The 27,599-nt window shown below is 36.6% G+C and overlaps 2 protein-coding genes and 1 non-coding gene across 3 annotated transcripts; 1 reads left to right on the top strand and 2 right to left on the bottom strand.

The window, feature by feature from the left end:
- Positions 1-1,798: 1,798 nt before the first annotated feature.
- LOC145775704 (uncharacterized) lies at positions 1,799-21,806 on the bottom strand. Its single transcript, XM_082587053.1, has 14 exons — positions 21,330-21,806; positions 20,846-20,937; positions 16,328-16,457; positions 14,405-14,533; positions 13,499-13,685; positions 11,848-12,963; positions 10,379-10,710; positions 9,743-10,011; positions 8,806-8,981; positions 8,064-8,402; positions 7,051-7,172; positions 6,222-6,278; positions 3,701-3,886; positions 1,799-2,185 (listed from the first exon to the last, which is right to left on the bottom strand). The coding sequence occupies exons 1-14, from the start codon at positions 21,366-21,368 to the stop codon at positions 1,856-1,858; spliced, it is 3,504 nt and encodes a 1,167-aa protein (XP_082443179.1). The 5' UTR covers positions 21,369-21,806; the 3' UTR covers positions 1,799-1,855.
- LOC145776494 (U6 spliceosomal RNA) lies at positions 17,708-17,814 on the bottom strand. Its single transcript, XR_014290278.1, has one exon. It is a non-coding gene; the product is annotated as a U6 spliceosomal RNA (small nuclear RNA).
- A 560-nt stretch (positions 21,807-22,366) lies between the features above and the next one.
- Positions 22,367-24,617, top strand: LOC145775651 (spermatogenesis-associated protein 16-like). The gene has a single exon (XM_082586979.1). It carries the CDS (start codon positions 22,560-22,562, stop codon positions 24,123-24,125), a length of 1,566 nt encoding a protein of 521 aa, XP_082443105.1. The 5' UTR covers positions 22,367-22,559; the 3' UTR covers positions 24,126-24,617.
- The last annotated feature ends 2,982 nt before the right edge of the window (positions 24,618-27,599 follow it).

The following is a 27,599-nucleotide window of genomic DNA, read 5'->3' as shown; positions in this document are numbered from 1 at the left end:
TATTAATCAGCATTATAAAATAATTTTTTGAACAATTATGAATCAAATTATGAACAATTATGAACCACCATTTTGAGTCACCTATTTCACCCTTGTTGGAGATCATCAGAAGGTGCTAAAAAATATGCAAAAGTAATAAATCGGTAATGCTTGAAAAGATATTATACATTATAACCTTAATGTTAGCAAAAAAACCCTCAGAATTATTTAATGGCTACCACCAGAGGATGCCGAAAAATCCCTTCAACAATCGGAAAGTTCAAGTCAATCTAGGCAACCAGCCCTGCGTCAAAAGTCTTCACAAGTATGCGAAACTACCAAGAATAATCTATCAAGCCTTTGTCAGTCCGAGATTAAAGATTCAAAACTAACCAACCCTCAGTCAAGCGAATAATATATCGTCTGACAGGTGTCAAACTCAAACCCACAGCAATGCTTGATATGAACGACTCGGTTACATGTCTTGTAATGCAAAGGAAATTATTTTCACACGAGTCAGTTCAATCATAAATAGCTAAAAATCGATTTTGATCAGCTAGCAGCTAGATCATCTTCAGTTAAGCTTATTCAAATCGAAATCGCTTTTTAGCCGTTTACGATTGAACTGACTCGTGTGAAAATAAATTCCTTTGCAACCTAAACTGATCTAAATATTAACAACTATGACCTTAGAAACAAGCAAAATGCAATAAACGGTTATTTAACGTAACCTGTAGAAATTAAAGTAGGCCTAAATGTTGTAGTATCTGAGTTTAAATTTGTTGAATGTTTGCCTGAATGTGAGAACAGGGAAGCCGCTGTAATTTCAAAAAATTTTAGTCCTAATTCCTACAATAATTAGGCTGCACTTGGTAAGTAGGCTATTACACGCATGACTAAGGCTACTGCTGTATATCATAAAGGAACTTTCTGCAACTTATTGTGTAGCCTACAGACAATTTTCGTAACCTAATCTTTAACAAATGTAATTCTACTGGCTTTGATAAAAGCAAACAGTAAAAAAAGCATTGTCGAACATAAATATTACAACATTTAATGTTTGTAATTGAAACGTCTAATTAATTACATTTGGAGGAAGTTGTTATTTAAAAATTTCAAAACAATGTAGGTAGGCCTAACTGCAATAAACTTAAATTTTGATCGTGTAATTGTGTTGCATTGCAATTGAACTGAAACTATACCGTATACGTAATTGACCAACTCTGCTGTAGCCTACACCAAGTTTGGTAGTTGCACCGAAAAAAGACTACAGATGTAGGTCTTCTACAGTCGTGCTAACTTCCATTACCAGACGGTACATAGGCTAAACCTTAAAAAAATAACGCTGTAAAATTTCTAGCTTAAATTTAACCAAAAATTTGCACATGGAAGATGGAAGAAATTTTTGCGATCTAACGGAAGATCTGTATAATGGAATGGAAATGGGGTGGAAGAAAATCTCAGGATGGAAAATGGAAAAAATGTCTTCCATATCATTCCATCTCATGCTCTGTCCACTGCCAGTAGCGTTGATAAGGGGTCCAGGAGGTACTTTTGGACCGGGGCCTGGGATGAGTTTAGGGCTCCGTACTCTTTCGCAGGGGCCGGGAAACTTTCAAAAACTACCGCGTATTCGTTGGATACAGTGCGTTTTTCTTTGACTTAACTGAACTTGGAGCCCGAAAATCTCATTGGTAGCCTACCGGGCTACAATTATCTTCTAACTAGCCCTGCCCACTGAATGAAAAGCACTGCATCTTCAGACTTTATGAGATGTTAGTTTCTATATCAACAACAAAGAAACAACATTATCTAACGTTAAACGATATTGGTGTATTCGTGCCTTAAAATTGATCGAAGAAACTTTTTTAAAAAATCACCGGCTCTCGTTTAAATGCGCGTCTTCTGCACGTTTCGAAGATCGACGTTTCATGAGCTTTCTTTGAATACTTTTTCTTCGCATTCGTTGAATATTTGGCAACTTGACCGTTCCGAGAGATATTTTCTCGTTGTATTCTCGGATGTGGTTTGGAACAGCAAAGTAAGAAAACAAAAAATTCTGGGTCAAACTCAGAGCCGAAAATTCTCCAGATTGTGGCAGAAAAGAACTTTCCATAGAAGATCTCCTGACTGGAGGTGGAGGGGATCGAATTTTCTGCTTTTTTAAACTGTCACCTGCATCAATTGCTTTTGTAGCAGAGATATTCTGGAAATTTAGAAAAATTAAGAAATTTTGTGATAGAGTGGCCTATTTTCATTTAAGTCAAGAGGAGACAAATTGGCTTTACTCCAAGACTAACAGTAATTTGCAGTCTTCTTTTAAAACGCTTTATCTTGTTCTCTGTATTGCGCTCTTAAACTTTACCAGAAAATAAAAGTTGCCAGTTTTTTAAAAAGTCACTGGTTCAGTTCCGATCGCAACGAGTAAAATTAAAGTTTAAAATATGAAAACGGACAATACTTAAAAAATATGGCAACTCTCCAAAATCTGGCAACACTAAAGTCGGAGTCGGCCAGTTATAAATCGAGGAGTAGGAGTCGTATAATTTTTGCCCGACTCCACAGCCTTGTTGAAAATCACATTTTTTCTGATCTGATCAACGTCTTCATAAGCAATTTGCCACGCAGTCTGCTGTTGTACTTGTTTTATCGAACATGTAGCCTACACTTTAAACAACAATTTTAATACTGTCGATGCTTTGTTCTTTATCATAAATTCATGCCTTAAATCGGGAGTGCCCAAAGCTTCTTGCCGCATTAGCTATTCGTGATTCTGAGCTGGCCGCATTACATTTTTTACTCATTTTTTTCCTTAAATTCAGCTTTGGTATAAAGAGTGCATTTGGTAGGAAAGGCAGTCACGAAATGTTTTCAATTGTATAATCAAATCTCATTTAATTGGCCCACGTTTAATCGGAATACCCGCATTATTTAGCCATTTTTCTCTGGTCTCGTATCTGAACTGATATTTCTGTGCATGTCCCAATTCCTTCTAGTTCTTACACGAAAAGAGACTTTGGAAAGATTGATGACGTAGTTTATTGGGATATCAAACGTTAAAAGTCAGATAAATGGTCGAATAGTTGTAGCCTACTTGTGAGATGGTAGATGAAAATTCTTAAACTGACGAATGGTTCACCACTTCCAACACGTAAAGAAACCAAATTCTTGAACAGAAAACGTCTCTGTCGATTTCAAAATCAATGTGCACTAACTACTACTTGTTACAATTGGCAATCACTTCCACTTTTACAATCTATTCAATATCGGCTGGAACTCAACAATCGTTTTTTAAATGCTTTTTATCACTACTTCCAATCCCCATAATACACAATTATAATAATAATAATCAAATCACGCGCCTATTTATAACAGGTTTGCTTGGACTAGAAGCTTCCAGAGACTAGGGTAATATTACATCATAAGAATTCACTCTTCTGGTCAACAAGTCTTTTGGTCAACAACATGAAGTTTCCAAAACAAAAATGTTTTTATTTGCTTATTTTTTTTTTTTTAGTACCGTAGCGGTAACAGTTGCGAAGCACTGTTCCCATGGCTGGCTCTAACTCGTGTTAAAACTGATAGGCTAAGTGCAACAGAGTTGAACTCAAGCTTCTTGTGTAGGCCATATTCGATTACATTTTCAAAGTTTACCGCGGGCCGTAGTTTGGACACCCTACTTAAATATTTAGTTTAGGCCACTGCTGAGATTTTACTTCACCTCGTTTGTTTGTAAGTTTGTTGGACTTTTCGTAGCTTTGAGTTGCCCACAGCTCATTATTCGATTTTTGACATCATCTGGAATCTTTCCCATGGTCTCATCGTCAAATGACTTAAAATTGAATTTATAATCGTGTGCATCGGATTGAATCATTCCATAGTTTGGCATAGAATTTTTAAGCTTGTGCTGCAGAAACAAAGACAGTGTTTTTCAAGAGCGCAACATAACCTATATCTTCACTCTGTGTTTAAGTAACTCACAAGCAAAAAAATATCAGCTTTGTCAGAGCCACAATAAAAAAAATAGAAAACACTTCATCAGGGGCGCCGGAACGATTTTTGACTGGGGGGAGCAAGATTACGAAAAAAGGGCACTTTTGTTTACTAAAAGGCCAATTTTTTTTTCAAGTTTTAAGATAAAATATAGCGATAATGCTAATATATCAGCTTACTATGTATTGCGTAATGATAGCATACAAATGTCCGGTATACAAAGAAGAGCATCATGTTATGTTATAATGATGTAACCTACTGTCTAGCCTTAAAACAGCCTGCGGCCATGGCCGCTAAGTAGTGCTTGAATGATCGCCGGTGCTACCTCTTCGATTGGCCAAGTTTGGCCGCCGGTCTCTTCTAGCTTTAATTTCGCAATAGAATGATCGTGGATTAACTGTCGAAAATATGTACAGTAGTATCAAAGAGTGACGCAAAATTAGGTCAGCGAGTCATAATCGCCGCTGTTGCATTGTGCGGGAATATTTGTTATTGATGAAATATATCCATCTGCGATCACCCGCGCTGTAAGTCTTGTTTGTAATTCCCGACGTATATTTTAACAAAGTCTTAATCCGAAGTGCTAATTTACATCGGCTGGCAATATTGTCGTTTTTATGTCGATTCGATGTTGTCGGACATTGAATCGTTGTTAAAAAGGAGAACTAGGTTAGTTGACATCCAAGGGGAAAACATTTTTTTATCATATTTTGCAAAAATCATGCTTCTTTTAGTAATGTCCTTCACATCATTGAAATACTTATTTTATTACCTTGCCTTCATCGTCAACACATTTTGAACGTTGTATTTCGTTGCTAAAAAGAATTCTAGGGGAGTGGCGAACTTCTTTAAAATCAGCCACATTGGAGACACTCGTGCGAGTGTCGTTAGATGGTCCCGCAGTACTGGATTACAATCCCGATAAAGCAGTTATTACGTGGTGCAACGATTCTATTGTAGGACGTCGCCCAGGCCCAGACTTCAACAACGCTAAAGTGATCATTTTAGCATTGTTGCAAGTTTAATTCTATTTACTTGTCCTATCGTTATTTTTATTTTGTATTTTGGCCTCCAAGCACGCAGATTTGGCCGCCGAGAAGGAGCTCCCGGTAGGCCACGACGGCTGCCGAAAAAAAAACGAGTTTTAAGGCCTGTACTGTGTTGCAAAATTTTGTGCCGTAAATATTATTTTGAGGCAAAAATGAAAGATTATAATGAGGCTAAAAGGGAATAGCAGAAATTGTTATATTGTAAAATGTGCAATAGCTTACATAACTTTAAAAGGGCACCAGTGCTCCCCCTGCCCCTCCATCTGCAGAAAAATTGAGGGCAGAGGGGGCATCCGCCCCCCCTGCCCCCCCGCTTCCGGCGCCCCTGCACTTCATACATCAACACGCTTTACATAAAAAGTTTTCTTTGCCTTAGGCCTACTGTAGGTTACGTTTAGAATATAAGGTTTATTACTAAATTAAACAAAATGAGTTACAAAAATCAAGCGTGTTATTAAACTCGACAGTTTGTAACCAAGTTTTCTATCATGTTGAACGATCGCTTCATTGTAAAAGAAAACTCATTTTTTCTTGATCTGCCGAAGCAAGGCTTTACTTTGAATGGTTATGTTCATTCTATCTGTTTGCTCTGCCCATCAGACCAAAAAGGCCAAGCTCATCAATTAATAATGGACAAAAGTATAATTTTGATAAAACTGAGATGCTGTTTTGATCATCTTATAGGTTGCTGACATTAACAGGGAAGAGGCACAAGAGGACAAAATGCAGTTGGCAAAATCGACTAGTGAAAAAGAGAAAAACTAACACGAAGATGACAGGACTGCACAAAAGGGGATGTGTAGATAGTAAAATGGAAAAAGAGGTCTGCAGTGCAGCAGTGTGCATACTGTTGGTGGTAGACTTTGGTCATCTTCTTGTGTTTTGGTGCCATCTTTGTGAAGCAATTTAAATTATATTAGTGCTGCAATGCTTGTACAGCATTTATCCAACAAAACCAAATAAACTGAACCGAACCATTAGACTTGGAAGAACCCGATCACTTAAAATGTTAATGGTAACAGAATAATTTGATAATACAATGTGTAGGCATGTCACTTTTTTATGCATTATCTTTTACAGGTCCTGAAGTTTCCCTGGTCCTGAAGCATAGTTTTACTTGTCACAATTCTGTTAAATGATGGGTGTGGTTTCTCACAATAGCATAAGTAGGCTATTGAATGCTGTAAGCTGGGTACTTACAAAATGTTGGTTTTCCACAACAGAGTGAGTGAAATGCATTTTAGGTTTTGGATTTTCCTACAAAAAAACAAGACAAATATTACATCAAATTCAGTTACTATTCACTAAAAACCTTAACAGCCTGTTTCACCTTATTAGGGTCATCAAAAAGTACTTATCCAAATAAAATCTTTCAAATAAGTATAATTTATAATTATAATAATAATAATCGCGTTTTTATTTGCGCCCTTTGCGATAACATACAGTAGGCTACACTGCGATCACAGATGCGATACAACAGTATTCAACAGCACAACGATATTCCCTTTATTTTGGCTTGCCACTAATATAAGTGCCTTTGTCGAGACACAGCCGCGTGCTGCAGAGAGGTGTCGAACCCACGTTCTTTCGAACATCGCACAAACGTTCTCACCACTCGGCTACGCAGTGGAAACTATAATTTGAAATAAGTACTTATGCAAATGGAATCAAGTTGTCATATCATATTTTTAGGTTATTACACAATTTAATATTAAAGAAAATCCATGAATAGCTTCAAAATATCAATGTATGCTATCGTAGTTGAAAGCAAGATCACGCCATGTAGGCTACTATTTGTTATGCTGTATTACTACATTTTGTTTAATAAGTCATACAAATGTCATACATACTGTATAAGCTATACGAAATTAATTCAAATTTCAATTCAATCAAACTTAAAATGTAATTCATCAATGTAGGTATTTCATTAAATAATGTTTAAAAAATAGGCAAACCTAATATCAATAGGTTATTGAGTTCAGAATCTTAAGTAAATTGATATATTCTGCTGTGAGTCTATGGAACCTACCTTCTGCAGAGCATTGAGCGACCCGCCCGGAAGAGACGACAGCGGCTGTACGTCAATCTGGTACATATTCTTTATCTTGGTTGATGGAGCTGAACTTTTCCGAGCCATTGTGGCCCTTCGAGCTGCAACAACAACATATAATAAGCTACGGCAAATATAGTTGCAATACTCTTCTAAAAACTTTGAAAGTCTGGTTCACAGTGACGTAATTTTCGGATTCTTGCCAGGAAATTGAATTTTGATTTTTTATAGAATTCAGTTGTTGGATTGGATTTTCAAACAATAGATAGATTAGGTGGTTATAATAAGTTCAGCGATTGTTTAATCGCCTTACAGGCCGCACTCTAATCCTAAACGATGCCCTGTGACCGCTAACACAAATGCACAACAACTTGTAGCCAATGGCAAATGTAAAGTGGCAAATAAAAAGCACTGTCTTGCAGTGAAGCAGGAATGCAGCAGGCTCTGGAACGCTCCAAGCGCAGATGGCCATTTGCCAATCCCTTTCAGCACCAGAGAACTTGCATCTGTCATCAAACAAGTTATAAGCGGAAAAGCACAAGGGCCCGACAATATTCCTCTAGAATTCTTAAGGCACTGTGGCCCCAAATGTCTGGCATGGTTGAAAATCTTTTATTCTGCTTACCTGACCCTCCAGGCTAAACCTAAAATCTGGCGAAAATTAACTGTAGTGGCACTACTTAAAACAAACAAGAAGAAGAAGCGATTGTTCAAGAAATTTTTAAACCAATTAAAGTTCATTTTTGACACAAACCATTAGTTGAAAACTGGGCTAAGATGAGACAGATCGGCAAGTTCTTAGCATTTCACATGTTAATGAATAGGCCTACGACAAGGATTAATAACACACCAAGTTAGCCTGAGGCCTAGGTTACTTATTATTGCATTTCAAAAAATGTTGGAGAGTTTTGATCGTTCATGTAACCAGACTATAGCTGTCGGCTCATAGGTAAATTATTATTGTTTTCTAAAATTATTTAATGCCATGTTACAGGCATGCTGTTCCTGCTGATCTTGAAGCTGCTGCCGCTGCTGCTGCTGTTGTTGTTGCTGTCGCTGTTGTTGCTGCTGTCGGTCTTGATGCTGTTGCTGACGTTTTTGCTGTTGATGCTGGTTATCTTGAAGCTGCTTCTTCTTCTGCTCTTCTGATCTTGTTTCAATGTTAGTGTCAAGTTGGTACAGCTTTGAATTAGTTTGAGCCGTAACAACGTTTTCATTCTGCTTGCTCTCAGCCAGAGGGGCATCTAGTGGTTTCACAAGTCCTTGCAACAACTCGGGTTTTGAGCTAGTCTTCCCTTGTAAGCCACCTTTTCCTCCCAATGAAGCACTTCCTGAAAAAAGTAATAAGCTTTTTGAATTTCAATCTTCGCAACAAGAAGCTCTTTCTGACAAGTGTTATACCACTCGGCTACATTTCTTGTAACGCCAATAAATCCATCTTCACGAGAATCGGTTCAATCTCACACGGCTAAAAATCAATTTCGATTTGCAAAATCATCTTCATTAGGCTCATTCAACTACAATCAATAATAATTTTTATACTTTAGTGTTTTCCACAAGTGTTTTCCAGTGTCTTCCACAATTAAAACTACCGTACCTCGACAAGTCAACTGCAGCATAACTGTAACCATTTATTTTTGTTTGATCAGGGTAGGCTATTGCCACAAAACAAAGATATTGACGTACAGTATTGTACGTGAAAAAACGATGTCAGAGCTAAAAAAGTTGTCTCACCAAGCATAGGGGCTGCCAAAGAACCGCGCCTGATAGGTTTGCCTGTTCTATTTTTAACCGCTGAATTTAGTGTTTGTGGTTTTGCTTGCATGCCAAACATGGATGATATCTGAGAAACGTCCGAGTCCCTCCGAGGAGCGTAACTTAATCGTCGTTTTGAAGTTTGGTCTAACGGCCTAAGCAAGAAAAGCTCTTGAAAACTTACAAGAAAATCATGAAGAAATTTGTTTTTAATTATTGCTTGTGTTGTCTATTCTTATTTGAAATATATAGTTTATTCTCTTTATCTTGTCTGAAAACAATTTCATAAACGATAATTCTTAACTTAAAAAAAAATACCGCTGGTTTGTGTGTTAAAGAAATGTTTTCATAGCCTACAAGTTGTTTTTAGGTAAAGAATGAAAAAAGAAATTTACCAAACTTCATTTACTTTTTAATTTTGTTGAAAGACAGCCCAATTCAATAGCCTACAGCAGGGGTGTCCAAAGTCCGGCCCGCGCGCCAAATTCGGCCAGTGACACATGTTGTATGGCCTATTGTTGCACAATGTGATACAGTATTTTGGCTCGCAGACATACAGAAATGATACAAATTCAAGTTGCAATTCTTAAAAAAGTAATGACAACAGTATTTTCTCACAAAAAAACCTGGTGAGAAAAGTCTTTAAAAGTTAATTAAATTTTTAAAGGAAATAACACTCAAAACCAAGTTTACCGCATTTGTGGAGCAGGCTTATGTTTCGATTTTAGCTTCCGTCATACTACAGACATATAAAAACAACACAACGACAAACAATGAGGATGAGCGTAGCCTAATAATACACCCGCATTGTGTTGTCAGTCCTTTAAATAATCCACCAGAAAGTCAAAAATCGTCCACTTGTAGCCTACTGTATCTCTGAAAAATAAATAAGTTATGAAAAAAATTGTATGCTTACGTTTGTATAGGCTCGACAGCCAAACTTGCTCGTCTGAGCCTTCCCTGGTTGTGTTTGTTGATTAAACTGTCCACGAACTTATGACGTCTTGGTTGTTGCTGGGAATAGAGAATGCGAGCACTTTCGTCGCTGACCTCAGAGCTGTGTTGATAAAGCCAATTGTCCATATACGTGTCAAACGACCGCGAGTTCATTTCGTTTGCGCTGCTAACTCTGGATTGTTGATCCAAGCTTCCAAGTCTTGGAGTCAATACTTTGGCACTGTTTACCTGGTCAAAGTAGGTCACGCTTTGTAAGCTTTTTAGTATTAAAATAGCAGCGCAACTTCATTAGAAACTTTTGTTGATCTTTAGTATGAAGTTCACTTTTTTGTACCACAAACATATAGACTGAGCCTTATTTTAACTGTTTATAAAAGTGTGCTTTTTAGTATTACAAGGTAATTTGTGGTCTACAACGAAATAAAATACAACAGCAACAGCTTTTTAAAAGCTGTTTCTGATAATAAAGCTTTCCTGTCATGGCCATCTTTGCTGTGAAATCATGCAACAAGAAACTCATACGCCTACTTATGTTGAAGAATTTATAGTACCAATAAACTTCACCTTCTTCAATAAAATGAAAAAAAGCACTAACTGGAGCTTGATCTCCAAACGTCAAGGGAGTAACCAGGCGGAAGTTCACGGAAACTTCAGCTTCTATCTCTGCAGATAAACTTTCCTTTGAGTCTATCGATTCATCATCTTCCTCCGTTAAATTCCACGATATACTTTTTGGTTTTGAAAGAGTTTGGTCTTCAAAATTACAGTGTTTAGGATTTTCACCTTGAGATATTTTTGCCGTTATCTTACGATTTTCATATATCCGTACACCAAATTTTTTCTCAAAGGATGCCATGCTGTTGCTTGCAATCGCTTTATTGGTTTTGATTTGGTGAAAACTAGTCTGCGAAGCAACTGGTGGCCCGCCTTGAAAACAATAGAATTAGTGAGAATCATACAATGTTGACGACTTAAGTATTGTAAGCGTATAAGGCAGGCGTAATGCACGGCATGCCTATATAGCTCTTATAAAGCAAAAGTAATAACAATGATCTAAAAAAACAGCATATAACATGGTGATTCTAAAACGTATAAAAACTAACAATTCTTGCACTATCGTACATTTAAAGTACCGGTACAATTTGTTGGTGGAATTCCTTGCTTTCAAGAAAAGCTAAAAAAATTTCTCAGCTAACATTTTTCCATACTTTTCATTACAATACTAACACTACAAAACAATCTTTTTTGTTTTTACCACGAAAACGGTCACTAATCAAAAATAAGACCCACATTTGCTGAAAATTGAAAATCATAAAATAACTTGGAGCAATTCTAAAATTCTAAAAGTTGAAAATGATTAAAAAAAAAGAATGTTTTCTGAAAGTCGGTTTATCAATCAAAAACATCATGTAATGAATCACAATCATGGCATCTCTTCTGCTATCTACAAAAAACTATTGCAAGTGCTTATTCGACGTTTTAAATTGGTTTCGTGCTGATTGTAAACTGTGCAGTAGTGCGTACACAAAATAATTCATCATTCCTCATACCGTTCACCCTCTGCTCTGTTGTTATTTAAGTTTCTTGTTGATCGTTAACATTTAAACCCCGTTTTTTTCTAGTTTCAAAATTTTGCGTGCAATAACTTTTTAGTCTAGGAGTTGAATTTTCATTTTGTATGTTTAATTGATCTCAGCAACATGGTCCTGTGTTTTGCCATGCTAGACAGGTAATCACTACCTGGTTTAGCACCCAGAGGAAGTCAGTCGTGTTTGATTGACGAAACGTCGAAATAAAAGCAGACTTTCACTTTATCCATCGTGATAGTTTAGCTTAATTTGCACCAGCAGAACGCATCATCTTATTGAAGATCCACATTTCTTACTTTGGACTTGTTTGCAAGTATAGTCTACTGTATAAAACTAATAGATCAACCATGCATCAGTTCAACACAGCTACTTTAATTTGTATTAGAAGGAATAGGAATGTAGCCATTGTGGTGAAAAAGAACTGTAGCCACCTACACAAAACTTAAAGTCTACATAAGTCTATAGTCAATCTTACCTGCTGAAAAATCTTTGTTATCTCCAAACTTTCCATATAAATATAATAAGTTATCAGGACCTATTTCACCTCCGATATATACTTCAAGACTTTCTTTGTCACTGTTTACTCCATCAAAAAGTACCGTTATCAAATGTGGTTCGTTTACGACCACCCCGTTGTTAATGCAACTCCACTCAGAATAAACACCTTCTCTGATTTCATAAGCATTAGGACAGAATGGTAAGTTATGTAATCGTTCTAGGACTTTTTGGAGCTCGGTCGTCAAATCATTTAAGTCGTACTGAAACACAGTGATTACGTCACCAGTATTATTATATTTTGATAAAGGAATAAATTTTCCGACTTCATCAGTAGTACCCGGAGCAAGGTAACCGTCTCTGGTGATACAGTATGCTGCTTTAAACTTCCCTTCTCCGTTGTATAGTCCTGCAATAAAGCATTCTTCATCTTCTTTAACATACCACAATCCACTGACAAAAATGCTGCTTAGATTGAGTTCAATTCCTTCCTGCAATGAAAACTGAAACTTGGATTGTGGAACAATAGATGAGTTCAGTTCAGGAAGAAATTTCTGATCAGAGTTGCTTTCTTTTGTTGGACATCTACCGGTAATGCAAAACCGGTTGTGATTTTGAGCTTCTATAACGTCATGGAGCAGTGGAAAAGCAATACCAGTTGTTACCTTTTCATTCTGTTCGTTTTTGTAAGGATGGTAACAACCATCATCATCAAACTTACCTCGAGCAGTAAACACAAAACTTTCGTTTTTCCGTAGATCCGAATGATTTACTCTTGTGTCATTTTCACAAGATGGTTCATAAAAGGAATTCTTTTGTGTAGAAAGTTCTTCGCATTCTTCTTGAAGGTCATTCAAACAAGTCTGACGTTTGGAAAAAAATCCAGGATAATAACTCCCATCTGTGCCTCTCATTCCCACAACTTTAATTTTTCCAACAAACTCATCACTGTACCAGTTCAATTCTTTCAATGTGAGAGGAGTACTACATCCTGATGGATCAGTAAACATGCGACTTCTGAGTGACCAAGCCTTTTCCAACGTGATTCGTCTGTTTTCATGCAATTTTGCAGCCTTCTCCTCTGCACAATCATATCCTAAATATCATGTAAAAAGGAATTAGACTTGTTGTCACAAGTTTACACTTTGAACATCGTCGTCTGTGTCACTGTGTGTGACCGAATAGTGAGAGTGTCTGCATGACTCTCAAAGGCAGGGGCGTGAGAAGATAATGTTGGCTCAGTACTAATGATATCTTTGGTCCTCAAATCAAGATATTTTTCAGAAAAACACACTATATGCAAAAAATAGGAGATGGTTTCTTTAAGTTACCGACCCCTTGGAAAGGTTACAGTCCCCCAAAATAAACCCAGGCCAGGGTCCAAAAGTACCCCCCGGAACCCCTTGTCAACGCTACTGATCAAAAGGGAGTCGATTCGACATTTTATAAGAAGCACAAAGCTTTGTCTTGGCAAGACACTTTGACGTATTTATTGGTGAAAATTGGCTTCTTTGTTTTCCCGTATGCTTCATATATTTTAGATTAGGTTTCATAACTTCGTATTATGCATCATACTGTACTAATCATAGTCATTAAAATTTCAATCATTGGTCTACGCGTAATTCAATCACCGCTTTGCTGAGAAAGCGAGTTCAGGAGGTGGCATCTTTCTTCATCACTTGTAGCGCTTCTCAAAAATGGAAGTATCATTTTGAGAGCTCTTGAAGCGTACTTTTTACTCCAAAGTAGAACATCTATAAGCGTACAAGCATCGTAGACAGTGAGTGAGTAAGAAAGTTTTTCCAGAAAACTCGGAACCTAAAATAGAATTGTTTTTCAATGAAGAGTAACTTTTTGCTGTAACTGTTTAACTACATAGCTCAAAGTCATTTGTCTAGCAGGCCTGTATTAAAGCATAATTTGTTTTTTAGATTTTAATTTAACTAAAGTAATCTGCCTATTACTACCAAGCCAAGTTTGACATTATGTCATTGCAGGAAAATAGCCGGGCCCAAGTCAAGTTAAATTGGAATAACTGAGAACAGAAAGAACATCAAGTCATAAAAAAGTCAGTCAACCCAATTAAACTTTGACTCCAAAAGCATATAGTTTTAAAGCAATGGAAAAAATACAACTGTGTAGGTTTGAGAAATTAATCTGGATCACCTTATCAAGACCAAATTAACTTAACGAAACTATAGCGCAAAGGAAAGTAAAGATGATGGAAAGTAGTATACGGTTGGTAGAGGTTGGTAGTTGGAATGCTAAATGTAAACACAATGACAACAAAAGAAAGAAAATTTGCAAGAAAAAAAAGGGGAAAAAGCAAAATACTTTTGATACGGCTATAGGCTAAGTTACATTACTGTATATAGAAACAGCCCACATATGAAGCACGAGGTTTCACAAGTTAACTAGGAGTCAAACAGTGTGATGAGAGTGAAAGATAAAATAGCACGTATGGTGATTATTTAATTTGCATGCAAAAATCATACGTAGATAACTATCATTTTTTTACATCCAAAAAGCTTTCGAACCTCGTCGCATGTCCAACAAAGTTTTCCACTTTTTTCCCACAAGTTGTAACAGATCAAACAATGGAATATTGCTTTGACCGTGGCTGAAACATGATAGTTCGCTTTGTCTTTAGAGCTATCAAAAGATATCTACAAGAAACAATTTGCTTGACAGATAAAACTTAAAAAAACGTTTTGAAAAAAAGAAATAGCTTATTAAATTTAAAGAAACCTATAAAATGTAGATAGATTTTGAGTATTTTTTCTCATTTTTTTTAGACAATTGGAAACTTTTACAGTAGGCTACCTGTCCAAGTTTGCCTTTGCTATAGCAATTGGTTTTGCTAAGGGTGCGTCGTCGTCGTCGTCGTCGTGTGAGCCTCTGGGGCCGAGGATCTATCCTTTTACCACCCCAGATTCACGATGTTCCCGGACTACACTGGAAGGCTACTGGAGAGCAGCCAGTCTTTGGTTTCATCATCCATGACACGCAGACCTTCCACTCCGTTAGGTGGCTTGAAGATGGAACAGCCATTGATGATGTGGTCTGCGGTCTGTTCCTCGGCACCACATGAAGAGACCATTCACGATTGGTGCATGGTTGAGCGGAAAAGTCCGACGCCCGTACGGAGACGGTTGAGGCGCACCTATGCCTGTCTTGGTAGTGTTAGGCCGATGGGGCGTGTGTCGGCGTCGGGGATGAACGAATAGAGTCTGCTGGCGGTTGACTTCCATTCAGAACTAAATGGGTGCGTTAAGGAACATTACTAAAACTAGCTAGTCGACCAGCTAAATCAAAGGTAGACAAACTAAGGCCCACGGGAAGCTTGCGGCCCGAGACAATTTTCTGTGCGGCCAGCGTAAGCCTGAAGCAATTATACTTAAAAATAATAAAATTGCTTGAAAATTTTAATAACTACAATGAGTTAATTAAAATTTTTCTTCTTATATTTCATCTTGATAAAGATAAATAATAATAGTATTTTTGTTTATCGCATTGAAGTGGTTTGTTCCCCCAACCACATTGTGTTCTTCAGTGATGTGCGGTTTTAGCAATGTGTATCGTGTTATTTATGTAGCCTACTCAGCCAACGTGCATGGCTATTCGTGTCAAAGCAGCAAATTGCTAAACAGCGGATTACGTCACAATGGAATAGATTTGCATGCCGATGACTGTTTGAAGAAATTGAGTGAAAGTAAATCACTGCTTAAATTTGATGGATCTCTTAATTCAAAAATATTTGAAAACCTCAAGGACTTTGCAAGAAAGTTGTTTGTGATATTCGCATCAACGTAGCCTACACTTGCGAGCAGACCTTCTCAGTAATGAAAATCAGCAAATCTAAAAACAGGTCATCACTGCTAACAGATTCTAATTTTGACAAGTTGGATGACTCTGACCAACTGCACAAATCTCATTATTGCTGCTGATACATGTGGGTTATATTCAAATAATTAATTGAGACAAATATTTTGTATATCTTTGATGTAATATATAAAATCTCCATTTCTTTAGTCACTTGAAAATCAAATAAAAGCTTGTGTTTTGACCATTTTAGATTTTATGTTTTGACTTGTAATCTTAATTACACTATTGTGCGATCCTCAAACAAATTCAGATTCTGAATGCCCTCGAGATAAAAAGACTCTCGAGGTGTGCGCTTGAGCAACGCATTCTAAGGATTGTTTTCCATTCAACGGAATTTAATGGATGAAATGATTCCCTGGCAACAACACTTCAACAATCGGAAAACTTCACTCTGTCAATCTCGGTAACCGACTCTGCGTCGAAAGCCTCTACACTACAGTCTACAAGTATGTGAAACTACCAGGAATAACCTATCAAAGCTTTGTCAGTCCGAGGACAAAGATTCAAAACCAAAAAAAAAATCAATGTTGATTTAGAAAGCAAGTTTCTTTATCAGAATGTTTATCAGTACTTACACTTAGTGGAATGCCGTAAGAATGAATTTTCAGCAAAGTGGTTAAGTTGCGCTCATGCACTTGAGTTTCTGTACTAACAGTAAGCAGGAACAGTTGTTCTTGTCCATCGCAATGCACTGTACCGAGCTCCCTAAATAAAACATAATATCCGTGTCATATTGCAGATTACTTCAAGAAATAAAACTTTTAATAGAGAAATTTTACTACAAGCAATTCCACAACACTAAATCTATAGGAAGGAGTACAGGCTACACAAAAAGTGGGAAGATCAGGAACCAGTGGGACAAAAAGGACTTTTTTTTAATTACTCAAATAATTTGGGAACAAAAGCCTATGTACCAAACCACATTTTTTATAAAGTTTCACCTTTTGTTCACATCTTCAAAACATTTCAACAAAAAGTTTTGATGTTTTCATGTTTACATATTTTCAAGTTTTAAATGCCGCACTAAAGTGTCCCACTGGAGCCTAACCTAAAGGAACAGTGGGACACTTCAAAAATGCATTTAGTGCAATAAGAAACTATAGTTGCAAATAAAAAAATAAAAAAATTTACATTGCTTTCATGCATGCATATGTGTATTACAAGGCATTGTTGCAATACTTTACATTAAAGAAACGTTGAAATAAACAGTTTTATTGGATTGACTCAACAAAACTCTCAAACTTACATAACAAACACGACTGAAAACAAAATAGAATGCACAATGGAATTGTTTAAATGTCCGTGACTTAAAAAAAAGATTAGTCAACACCATCACATTGTGTTATATATATATGTTGCTATGCATAAGTTTATACTGTCCCACAGGTTCTATTAGAACAGGGGTCACCAACTGGCGGCCCGCGGGCCGCATGCGGCCCGCCACGCTGTATCGCTGCGGCCCACGAAAGGTATCAGCGTACAAGTATAACCAAAAATATTTTTCTTGAGGAGTTAAAGAGCACGAAGACAAAAAATATTTTCCGGGAAGCATATTTTCGCTTTGCATAGCCTACGATTCCACCGACCGACCAATCAGATTATAGTTCTAGGTGGGGGTTGCTTAAAGTTATTACAATGCGATGTCCAGCCACACTGTCCCAGTGGTTGATTAAAACGTCTGTTTTCGAATTTCGAAATTGTCTGTGAGCATAGGGAGAGGGTTGCTTATTTTAAGTTTGCAAATGTCATGTAAACACTAGTGTGCGTTTCACCGTTATTGCGTTTCACGAGCAGTGTTCTCTTTGTGCAAGTTTTTTTGGCAAAATTGGTCGGTGTGCCAACTCAATTTATAATAAATTGGCAAAATATTATAAACTTAAAGACTTTTTCTGATTGCATTATGAAAATATTTAGCTTAGTACTGCAAAATGTTTTTATTTTTATTTTTTTTTAGAAGAAACATGGAACGCTTTACGATTTTGGGTCTTATCCTTGCGCAGGGGCCATGCTAATCTTCTCTGTATCGCTCCAATTTTAGTATATGTACTGCCGAAGGAAGTAGGCTACTGCAAAATGTTGTTAATCAACGAATTCTTGCCACACTGATAAGCACCGCAAGTGACAGTTGTCTATAATAGAAGAAAGACGGTTTTATAGACTCTCACAAAAAAGATGAAAAACCAACTCATTGCTTTTTTAGAGGGAAGACTGTTCATGAATTACGATAGAATTACGATTTTTCGGTGATTTCCACAAGCGTTTGTTTCATTATGGTTTCATAGTGCCTGGTTTCTTTTCCCTGTTATTGGAGCCTATTTTTCGCTGATATGTTTGCAGGTCACTATTGTTGCCTGTATTGCGATGTGTCAAACATTTCCTTGTTTACTAAAACTGTTAATTGCAATATCTTTTGTGAAACGAAGTGACAACACCACTCTTGCTTGGCGATGAATATTCTGATGAAACCGCTCGCCTCGCTATAAGTGCGCAAAACAAGTGGCCTCGTTTATTAGGCAGTGTTAAAAAAGTCAAAAGTGTTGTAAAAGGAGCTTGGCCTGGCATTAGCGTTGATCGACTAATGGTGTTGCTGCGGTATTCTAACATAAATATGAACAACATGTAACGCTGGATACTGGGTACGAAATGCGTTCTTTTCTAGCATAAGAGTCACTCTACCCAGGTTTTTTTTTAAGGTTTGGTTTGGGTGACCGCTAAGTAGTTTTAAGAGACCGCAAGTGTTTCATTTAAATACCAAAAAATAGCCAGCCTGCCCAACACGGCCACCAAACAAGTTTGCTGCACAATCAAACAAAGTGTGCTTGTTGGCTTCTGCTTGTTATGTTTCCACACGTAAAAACTGATCATTATACGCCATAAATCAGAAATAAACATTGACAAGTATCGAAGGTGCACTTCTTTTGTGAATAACTCTTTGATTCAGCTGTTAGCTGTACCTCCACTTATTCTTTTTTCCGGACGTGAACTATTGATCGTAGGCTATATTCGTATTATCGACAAGACATAGCGAGAAACAACCATTACTTTTCTACTGTAGTTGCAAGTCCAAATTTTGGGAAACCGCTGGAGAAATTTGGGGGACCGTTTCGGTCCCCCAAAACACCTTAAAAAAAACACTGACCCTACCTAAAATTTTATTAGTGCGGCCCGTTACAGCTCTCCTTAGTGCCAAAGTGGCCCGCATGCAAAAAAGGTTGGTGACCCCTGTACTAGAACATAATGTCCCACTGGTGCCTGAACTCCATTTTGAAATATTTTTGTATCTCAGTCCAAAACTTGAAAAAGCTTACTTTGCAGTTTTTGTTTAATGGAAGTACAAGTTATTGGAATTAATTCAACCTAAAAACTACGTCCTATCAAGTCATTGTTAAATCAAAAACACAAAAAAGTCTGACTACTTCTGTTTACTTCAACCCAGGACCATCAACAAACGAAAAAACTTTTTTTGATGTCATACTTGAACTACAAAAAGTTTTGTCATCAAACGACGTCAAACGACATTATCCAGTATTTCGCTTCCACACGCAAAATTTCAGTAATTTACGTTCATCACCATTTAAAAAAAACGGTAGTGTCCCACTGGTTACCGATCTCCTCTATGTACTTTCTCTATGTCCTTTCAACTTATATACCAAATTAACATTGATAACATGAAAGGAGTGAAAAATGCTGGTGTAGCCTAAGTAGCCAATAACATATTTACTAATGTTAGGCTACTGTCCTACTATCTTGTTCGCTGAATCACAAGAAGATCCCCAAGAATGTTAATTCAATTGGTTAAAAATTTAGCATTAAACTTATTGCTTTAAAAACTAAATAAATGCTTAGACCATCTCGGCATAATCAAATTCACATTCCAGCATTGCAAATAGTAAGATAAGTCGTTAGGCTACTGTCTACTGAGCGTTTTATTAAAATCTTTCTTTGAAAGTTTAAATTATCCAATTGTCCAAAAGGATACGCAGTGGACAACAATAATCAAAAAAAGGAGAGAGTATTTTAATAAATTGGAAAAATTAAGGTTTATTATTATGGAAATTTAGCCACACAGGTGTGGATTTGTCATTATACATTCTTATTCAAATAGAATAATTCGGTCAATGAAGCACTGTCCAGTGTCCATACTCAACTCAAACAAAACTATTTTAGAAATAATCAAAAGAAGAAAACTGAATTATTTTGGACACAAAATAGGACAAAATTGATTACAGAGTTCATTCATATGCCTGTCACTCAACCATGGTGCAACTATCTTTCGTCCAGCAATAGTCGCTTACGTTTTTGATGCAATAAGCTTAATTGTTACAAAATATTGTTTCATTTGCAGATACGATGCAGCATCACCTGTGATTTCGTTGATAATAATATCACAATTTTTCAAGTTCTCATCAGTAAAAATTTGTATCCCAACCAATTGATTTATCTTATGCGAACGAACTGTTACTACCAATCCTTGTATCTGGTACTTTATAGCTCAGATCTTGTTGCACCTGCTCAGAGTTGAGTGTCTACTTTGTTTCTAATTCCTATGATTGTTCGTGATATGGACCATTTTGATTCTGACACAAAATACAAATTAAATAGAAGGGGGACAATATAAAAAAGAAGTAGAGGCAGACTGGAATGATGTGGACATCAAACATTATAGAATGGGCAAAACAAAATCATAAAAATGTCTTCAGAACTGCTCACAATTCTGAAAAATGTCGTATTACTGTATATAAGACATTCACCACGAGAAAAGGACTAAGTAATATTGATGACTACATGAACTAACAACTATTTGTCAATAAAACCTCAACACAATGTAGGTGGTAATTTTACAGTCATTTGACTAAACTAAAACACACTTTGAAACATAAATCATGAAAATCAACAAATATTCAGCTTTAAAGACAAGGAGCCTAGCCGATAGGCCTACATCGTAGGCTATAAGTGATGGCTCCTGGCTGCGTATTTTTGTCCTGTTCATATTAAGCCTTACTATTTCATTCAGATGAAAGTGCTGCAAAAATACTAGAGCCTAAATTTCTTGCCATTTTAATTTTATATATTTTAATTACTCTTGTGCTTACTTTGCATTTTGTGTATTTTCATTAATACTCTGTAGATCTGGTTCGCTTCTGTCATCTGATTCAGGTCTATGTTGTATTGGTGGCAGTTTTATCTGTCAATACACATTGCTAGTGAAGCTTTACACAAGCACATTGATAAAACGTAAAGAGCAAAAACTCTTAAAAACGATGTGAAGCAAAATTTTAGAGGAATCAAAAAGGATTTTCAAGAGAAGTTTGCAAACTAGATAAAATTTTATACTTGCTTCTTAAAAGAAGATTAAAACTGAAAAAATAAATGTAATTTTCATTTTAAAAACTATTTTTCTAATATGACAATGGACTGTTTGTTACTGCTAATGCTTAAGTTTAAACATAATATACCGTATGTCCATAATTTTTGAAGTTCAAACCACCACGATTAAATATTTTTCGATGTACATAGTGACAGTAGCCTAACTATAATTACAAAATAATAGGTCTACTACATATATCTTAAACTCACATTGCGATTGTAAGGGTTCACTTGATTATTTGCTTCCATTATGCAGTTATCCGTATATTATTTCCGAATACTTGGTTATTGTTTTTTCTGTTGCCTTGTTTTCTTGAAGTTAAAAAAACTTTTTTATGCTGTTCTTATTTTCTGTAGAATGCATCAGTTTCATTGTTTAAACAGGTCATAATTTGCCAAATATAGTTTATCAGCAAAATTCAAATGAAACTATGTTTTTTCGATGCAAAATTATTATGAAATACGTTAACAGAAAGTTGAATCTGTGATACGTACATCATTACAACTTTAATACGAACCAGGACACAAATTATAAAGTTTACTTCATGATTTATTTTTTCACCACTCGCTGGTTTTTACGCGATAAAAACTTGAGAAGAAAAAAATCTCTCTCGTTTCAGACAAAATTTTCTAAACCTATTTGGAACCATTGGACATTTTTTCACAAAATACCATACACGTTCCTAATTTGATGACACTCAGATTTCCTGAGATTTTCAATACAACATTTTTTATCTACAACTTTTATATCACGTCACAAAGTTGTTTGTTCGTTAACTGAAATAATACCGAGTTATTCTAACCTGCTATTTGTTTTTATTCATATTTTCAGCTTTTTTTTATGGAATTATAGAGATATATCTTTTTTTCGTACATTTTTTTTGTGATACCATGCAACAGCTAACCAATTTGGCTGAAAGTTACAGAAATGAACAATTCAAAAAAGCTATTTTTGATCACAATTGCCTGGGTTTAATTGATAAAAAGATGCGGATTTCTTGCAAAAATTGGCTTCGTCACAAAGGCTACTCGTTGCTTAGCAATAATGCTCTGCACAGCAAAAGCATTCATAAATTAGCGGATTTTCCAATTTGATTGATTGATTAATTCAATTGCATTCAGCCAAACAAAGACTGCGTTAAAAACGTATTGGATTAAAAAATGGATGTTTTTAATACAAGCAGGCGACATCAGAAGTAAGCATTGCTGAGGCTGCAAAGAATGCACTAGCACTAATGTGTTTTTTTTGTATTTTACAGTGGCATGGATATACAGTACAGTAGTAAAAGCAGTTAAGGTTTTAAAAAGTTTGCTGAATTTTAGGTTTGTTTCCAAAATTCTAAGCTGTTATTTACATATTTTTCTGCTTTCACGAAGTTCAGGAATAGCACACGTTTATAGGAATACTTTTTGAAAAAAAATTGCATTACATCCAATTGGATGATGGATGAAAGCGAAGCAAAACCGAAAGTGGAAGAAGAACAAGACACAGTTGAAGAACTTTCGGTGCCGTTTGATAATTTGAATGATACAGCTCTAATGAACGAAAACAGTGAACATTTTTTAGAATGTTTAAACATAGATTCTGTTGAAAGTACAGATAATTTTGTTACTCAGCTGTGGTCTGGTTATGAGGACAGTCCGGTTTCAAATGACATTACCGAAATAGAAAATCTTATTTTGCAATTTTGTATTAATTATTTTCCCTTGAGAAAGAACCATTGTAGCCAGTGTCGAAAGTACATAGCCCTTGCACAAAATGAAATACTGCATCAAAGATTTGGCCAAGCCATTGCGAGATTTAGAGATTTTTCATCTTTTGTTGACAACGTTGCAGTGAGCAAAAATAAGTGTGATTTTTCTACAGGAAGAATTATTGAACTGAAAACCCTCGCAGCGGAACGCATTGCTCTATGTCATTTACTCAAAAACAGCCCACAGCTTGCAGTGAAATACGCACAAAAGGCAATTGTGCAAAAGCCTGTTGTGGCGCAAAGCCATTTGTGGAGAGCAATAGCCAATCGAAGACAAAACAACCTTGCACAGTGCTTGAAGTCGTTAACTTTGTTTGGTTCTTTGGTATCTGCTTCGTTGCCGGAATTTTCTTATGAGTTGAATGAGCAAGGGCTGATAATCACTTATTGGAAGAGGGTGGTTACAGTGCTGCAGCAAGAAACTGACAGCATAAAAGTGCTTCATTTTCCTTCCCACATTATAAATCACTTATCCATCAAAGAACAACAAGAAAGAATGTCCATTACCTTTCTCATGAACTATCCATTGTACAATTGCTTGATCCATTCAGACGCATTGGCTCTCCATCTTTTACCTGTTGGTAATGGCACGTTCAATGAAAGCTTGCAAGAACAAAAACAAGCTTATGGATTCATGCATGACGGCGAAGACGCCCAGTACTTCGCGCATCTTCCCGAAAATAACTTTTTTACGTCTTCGCCAAAAGAAAACGACCATAACAAGCAACTTTCTCCAGACTCTGCTTTGCTTTTATGGAAAACTTCGGCATTCATAAACTGTACAAGCATGCAAATGAGCTTAAAACCTGGCAGGGGAATCCACGAACATCTTCTTTATTGCTACTCATTGGTGAATGAAGAACGGTATTCAGATGCTTTGCCCGAATACGAAAGTATTTTATCAGATTTAGCACTTTTTCCAGTTTTATCTGCCGAGGGTTGGTCGGACAAGTTAGCTGTCGAAGTGGATGCTAATGTCGAAATGATTGAAAACGTAATTGAGGCAATAAAAGAGCAAAACAGTCGTTTGTGGGAATCTTCAAGGCACATAGAGAAGATAAAACAATGGCTAGAACTTAGCGAAAGAAAATACCGTGTTAAACGACGTTTAAATCCAGTCAAGAGAACTCCTTCAAGTCACCTGCAACTTTCACCTAAAAAGAAACATGGTTCCAAGCAAACTCAGAGCAATAAAAAAGAAAAGCAGTTTTCTTCTGACAAACATAGAATTGTAACGGTCGTCGATTTCTAACGATTCTTCTGAAAATAAATTTATAGGCTCAAAACGCTATATTTTTAAGCAAAAGCGCTTTAATGCGATCAAATTAGTTTTGTCAGTCTATTTGTAGTTTTTTAGAAATAGTACAGTGATAGTATATTGTCATATGTAAAATACTGTCTAATACAATAGGCCTACTAGGATATGTGGTGTAATATACTGTCATATATCTGCTAAAATTCTTAACTTTTTCCGATTGAACATTTGTTATTGCTTTTTAAACAAGTGGTGAGAGATTTGGTGTTATAGAAAATGTTTTTAAAGTTTTCAAGGTCTTGTATATTTAACGAAGCCGCAACATCGGTTAGCATCATATTAAAATAGCAAATGTTTTCACAACACAATGTTTTAGTCTTCTTTAATAGCGAGATAACGTGCGCTTTCAATGAAATGTTGACAGTAGGCTAATTATCAAATCGTATTTTTATTGTGCTCCAGTTTTATTATTTCTAATAAAAAGCAACATTCAATAGAATAGGTTTAATGATAAAAAACGTTATGTCGGCCCGATTATAAGCGTCACTTGCATTGTTAAATTCAGAACAAGCAACTTATAAGTTTCAAGGGGGAGTGCGCAAATGTAAATCTTTTTGTCTGAGCTCATATATTGACTTTTCACTTAAAAACAAAAGGTTCGTGGACTGTTGGGACTCCTGAATAGTTCTTTTAGGCTTAAATAAGCTGGATCTCTCTGGCTACTCAATTAATGTTAGCAAAGGTCCATTTTGACAAGTTGAATATTTTTGCGGTCCGGTGAATATTTCATATGCAACCACGAAACTTAAACAACCAGTAGCCTACGAGCACCGAAACACTTTTCAGTTAGTATATAACACGACTTGGATTTTGTCTGACACAAACAAAAAAAAAAAAAAAAAATTTTTTTTTTTTTGTGTTTTTTTGTAGTGTAGGTGTGTGGATCGCACATCAAAAAATACGGCCAAAAGTTAGGGGGTCTGGGGGCGAAGCCCCCAGCTCTGTGGATAATCACAAAAAATTGCTTTTCTCTAATGGAAATCTGTTTAAGGAGGCCCTAAAATGTGGTAATGAGGGTATTCTTCCAGAAGCCCGAGGTCCACCTTCAATACCCAGAAGGTCCGGATTCGGACCGCGGTCCGCCAGTTGAGTAGCCCTGAACTAGCTGAATTAAAAAGATGAGCGAGAACCATGCTGGTGTGCCAGCCCATCAGTAAGTTATTCATTTGTAAAAAAAACTAACTACTACTTTAAGGTCTCACGCGGTCGTTTCAATAGCTGTAGCCCAATTTTCTTGTTTTAAAAGTTTTAAACCTTCAATCGGTTTAGAATATGAAAACTTTTAGAGAAGCTTCAGGTCAAACCAAATCTCTAAGCTTTATCATTCCTTCTTTTTAAACCAGTGTTATCACATGAGAATCTTTTTCCTTGGACAGAGGACGCATGTTTTAGAACTAAGAGCTTAATCCTCGCAGTTTTGCATTCACTGATGCAATCCCGGTCACCAAGTTTAACAGAGTGAAGTTTTCGATTGTTGTGGAAGTGTTGTCTGTAAATTATTTCATCCACTAGGTGCCGCTGAATGGAGAACGTATATGCGGACGTGCTGGCAATTCGCCATTGCACAACGTTGTGTGAAAACTTAGAAGAGCCTAGAAAACCTAGAAGACACTCTGATCCAGGACATAAAAACATATACTGCATGTGCTGCATTTATATTTTTCAGAATAATCGAATGCTCGTTCGTACTTCTCATGATCTCGTAGCCTACACATGCGCTCACATTTACAGTGAAGGTGAAAGTCCCATACTCAGTTACTAAGCTTTGGGAAATAAGATTCTCATCAGGTTCAAGGTTCTCATCACACTAAACCTTCGGCACTAATGAGAGTAGGGTGGCCAGTTTCTTTCTCTCGGCTGCTTTTCCTTCAGCAACTATGCTCATTGGCCACCCTGAGTAGATTTGAGCGGTGTTTATCAATAACCAGCTTAAGTCGTTTGTCGAACCAGGTTCGCATTATTGGAAAGCCCTATTTGCTGCGCCATCCCACCGTCCCACATTTACAGTAATTATTCATGTAAGCTCACTCAGAGCACATGCAGTGAACGAAAGTAGTGGGACAATAGACTACCGGTCTTTGGTATTATGGAGCTAATTAGCTATCTAGAAATCTTAACTTAAATGTAATAACAATTAGTTATTTTTGTTTCTCACACAAACAAGTAGCCTACTATTGTTTATAAAAGCATATCAAAGATATTAAAGAACAATTTTTATTGCAAAAGAGACGACGCTTTATTTTATAGTGTTGGTGGAGAAACACTAATACACAGCGAACAGATGATCTTGTCAATTGTATTTCTGATCAACATCTCTACGGGTGGACAAAGCATCCCAATATCTATCTTCGGCTTCAATGTCAAATACAGTTTCTGTTGGCGACTTTGGTTTTGACTTTTTATCGCGGTGGACAAGTTTTACACTTCGGGCAGATGAAAGTAAGATGACAGATTCTTTGACGTCGTCAATGGGTTTATTGTTCACGCAAGAGACGCTTGGTGCTGGCGTGCTCGTAAGATGCCTGGGCATGGAAGACAGCGTTTTGTGATTGAAACTAAATTTTAAAGACTTAGTGTCACTCAAAGCATTATGAAACATTTTACCGCGTTCTTGAGGATTCAGTTTTCGCACTTTTTCCCGCAAGCCTATTGCTGGAGACGAATGCTTTGGTCTGCCATTTGTTGGTTTGAACTTCGGATGACCAACCAACAGTTTGTTTGAAGCATAAAAATTGAATGGATTTTGATTGGCAGAAGAAGTCAGCTTTATGTTAGGTTCGGGGGGTAAGAAAGGTGAAGCGTAATTTTGATTATTCCAAGGCAGATTTTGACTGACTGTTGAACGAAAATTAGGTTGGAAATGATTGCTTTGAGGAGCTACAAAAGAGGTATTTGGTCTATTGCTGCAAAACCCATCGCATCTTTTTGGCGAAGAAACTGGACTTTTATGACCGAAATTAAAAACATTATCTTTTTTCTTTTTTAATTGAGGTAAACAGTTTGTAAAAGAGTTTTGAGCTCTGCCGAATGACTGTTTCGAAAGCTGGCCTTCTACTGGCTCGTAATTATGCGAACCCATTGGTAGTATTGGTGTCGAGGGGCATGGGAGCACGAATGGTTGTGCCTTTTGATTGTTCTCGCCAATATTGGAATGTAGGTAAACTGGTGTTGTGTTACCGCCTGATTCTAGTAATCCTGTTTGAGTAGTGTATAATGCACGTGGTTGCTGCTGAAGAGGCGAAAAGGTAAGCAATTCATGTTCCTTGGTCATATCTGCATCGATTGAGATCACTGCTGGTTTGTCTGTTTCATGTTCATCAAGATCTTTCATCAAATTTTCAATCTGAGACTGGAGAAACCTTTTAAGAAAATAAAAATAAAAATTATATGGTTATAGGACTAATTTACGTT

This window comes from Aplidium turbinatum, chromosome 8 (assembly GCF_918807975.1).
Source record: "Aplidium turbinatum chromosome 8, kaAplTurb1.1, whole genome shotgun sequence".
NCBI classification, from domain to species: domain Eukaryota; kingdom Metazoa; phylum Chordata; class Ascidiacea; order Aplousobranchia; family Polyclinidae; genus Aplidium; species Aplidium turbinatum.
This window is presented reverse-complemented; position numbering and strand designations above follow the sequence as displayed.

Coding starts and splice junctions, on each gene's coding strand:
- LOC145775704 (XM_082587053.1), bottom strand. CDS start 21,368: ATGGAAGCAAATAATCAAGTGAACCCTTACAATCGCAAT. Junction 13,686..14,404: donor TTTGTTGGACATGCGACGAG/GTTCGAAAGCTT, acceptor ATTCTATTTTAG/GTTCCGAGTTTTCTGGAAAA. Junction 3,887..6,221: donor TTGTGGAAAACCAACATTTT/GTAAGTACCCAG, acceptor TTGTTTCTGCAG/CACAAGCTTAAAAATTCTAT.
- LOC145775651 (XM_082586979.1), top strand. CDS start 22,560: ATGATGGATGAAAGCGAAGCAAAACCGAAAGTGGAAGAAGAACAAGAC.